At 34.8% G+C, this 2,500-nt stretch overlaps 1 protein-coding gene across 3 annotated transcripts in view; it reads left to right on the top strand.

Annotated features, from left to right (window-relative positions):
* The first annotated feature begins 590 nt into the window (after positions 1-590).
* LOC122254273 (uncharacterized) overlaps positions 591-2,500 on the top strand; it is a 3,825-nt gene continuing 1,915 nt past the window's right edge. Inside the window, exons 1-3 of one of the 3 annotated variants that reach the window (XM_043017878.2) lie at positions 591-673; positions 980-1,067; positions 2,226-2,389. In XM_043017878.2, the coding sequence (XP_042873812.2) occupies positions 1,005-1,067; positions 2,226-2,389 (227 nt within the window). In that variant the 5' untranslated portion in view covers positions 591-673; positions 980-1,004. Of the gene's footprint in view, positions 709-978; positions 1,068-2,225; positions 2,390-2,500 lie in introns of all 3 variants that reach the window. The other 2 variants (XM_086544290.1, XM_043017882.2) reach the window with 2 other exon arrangements.

Here is a 2,500-nt window from a genome sequence, read left to right on the forward strand (position 1 = left end):
TTAATGAAATAATATTTAACAATTTATCGCAATGGTCCCTTGGTATATAAATTGATTTTCTTTAATGTGTTTGACCGAATCAATTAATCGACTTTAAGACTGGACTCTTTCGTTCTAACGTAGTCTGTTAATTTTCTGCAATTTCAGCTGTTTTTTCCCAGTACATAAATTTCTAGTGATGTGGAGAGGATATGAATATAAAGTGGACAACCTTGACTTTGAGAGAAAAAATATATAGCTTTTGCTGATGAAGTTATAAAGCACACATATGTCATTGGCTAAAAGGAGAGAGAGAAAAAAAGAAATTTGCGTCGTAGCCCCCAAGGTGACCTCAATTAGAGGAATCAATGTGCCTGCCATTAATGCCTAACCTATTTTTACAAAACAAACAAAGTCGAGGCTTCTACTCAAAGTAAGGTAGCGACTGTCTGCAAAAGAGGACTTCCACAAGTGATCCTAACCTTTGGTCTGTATTAGTGAGGGAATCACTTCTTCATTTAACTCCTACAAAGGCATAAAATAACGCTAGATGGAAGCCTTAAGCAATATCAACCCACAGGTGTAAAAGGTTAGGCTGACGCTGGCCGACTCAGTTGGCGCCAAAAACGCGGTGACTTTCACTTCACTGAACTCAGCTCTTCAGATTGAACCTTTTTTGCTGATATCATTTTGGGTATATTAAGATCATTGTTCAGAGCATAATTTCTGGTAATTTGCTGCAATATTTCTATATATATATATTTTTAAGTAACGAGTATTATTAATACGATTTTTTTTTCCAGATTTCCCCCGCCTTTGTTACTATTACTTTTATTTTACTTTGAATTAGAATGGTAGTACAGAATACATCGTTGGTTCCTATCAGTTTATCGATGTTTTGCAGGGCGATAATTTACATCGCGTTTGTAAATTATCAGAACTTTCAATCACAAAGTTCTTATATCGTAATAAATATTTTTCAATATCTACCTTCCAACAGGCACAGGCAGAGAACCAGCACGAAAATGAGGGCAAGGATGCTGACCTTGTTTTACCTTCTCTTCTGCTTCGGGAATTCCCTCAGCCAAGTAAGTGAACGTATGGGAAGTATATGGCACTAAAGATATTATAATGATAATGTGTTTATGATGACGAAGAGGATAACTACAATAAAGAGGATGATAATTGGAATAATCACACTAATAATGATGGTGGTAATAATAGTGGTAATGTTAATAATGTTAATGATAACAATAATGCTACACCTAATACCACTACCACTACTAGTATCAATGATGACAATAATAATACTAGTAAAATGCATTATTTCATATCGTGTCTATGAAGACAGTAACTTGATAAGGCTACTACTAGAAGCATTTTTTAAAGTCTATCTTACGATTATTTTTGTGCAAGAAATACATCTTTTCCTTTTTTCTCGTTGACTCGACTCTTCAACCCGCTCCATAACGATAATTTGAATAATTGCCGTCTTTACGAGGCAATCAAGGACAAGGCTGAAATAGCATATATTACTGATCACATTATACATTATGCATTACTCAACGTTGCTGACACTTTCATTAAGATGATTTGAAAATGCATATTTCATAAATATTTCATGTAGATATCATACATGCATATACCACATCGTATTTTCACAAATCTATTCCGTGGGTTAGCATACCTGTTGATGTTTTACATATGTCTTGATCTGATATGAGTAGCATTACAAGAAAACGTTAACATATACTAGATCTGTATATTCGATCTTTTGGTTTAAACAATATATCCTTCATTTATGAGAAATCATCATAAGGCCAAATAAAACCATATTGGCACCAGATTGAACGTTCAACACCTTAACTATTCATGGCGACAATAATCACGAAAGATAGATATATGAATAAAGAATTACATTTACTTCTAAAACCCAACCATTTATTTACATATAAATTTGAGTCTTGTTCTGTACCCAAAGGCAATTTCATATACAGTTTCTAAACCAAAAGGAATTTTTCAACTGGTCATCATAAACGAATTTATAGTTACGAGTGGAAATAAAAGCATAAACGAGACTGAATTTACGGGTTTCAATTACCTCTCCAATTCTATCGAGACGTCTTAATCGCATTTCTTGCGTTGTGAAGTTATTCAGTCTCATTTTATCTTTATCTACAAAGCTAAGTACTCGGCAATATCTTCCGCCTTGTAGGCTATGATGTAACACGCTTTCCCCCTTTAAGGATCTGGTGGTAGAGGAATGTGTAGACTGCTTTCCCGCCTCTTACAAGAAGGCGATTGCCGACAACACCTTCCAGATTAAGAGAGCTGAGGCGACGGATGGAAAGTGCCCCAATCGTAAGGAAGTTTTGGTACCGGCCCTTCAACATTGCTGTTCAGATTCGATGTACGTGGAGTGACTTTAATTATTGGTGGTATTTACTTGTGTTATTCTTGTTAATGATATGAGTATTTGTAACATGGTAGTTAGACAATAATGTTGTATATGAAGCGGTTT

Source organism: Penaeus japonicus, unplaced genomic scaffold, assembly GCF_977035675.1.
Source record: "Penaeus japonicus unplaced genomic scaffold, GWHDUDI00000001_assembly GWHDUDI00000015, whole genome shotgun sequence".
Classification (NCBI taxonomy): domain Eukaryota; kingdom Metazoa; phylum Arthropoda; class Malacostraca; order Decapoda; family Penaeidae; genus Penaeus; species Penaeus japonicus.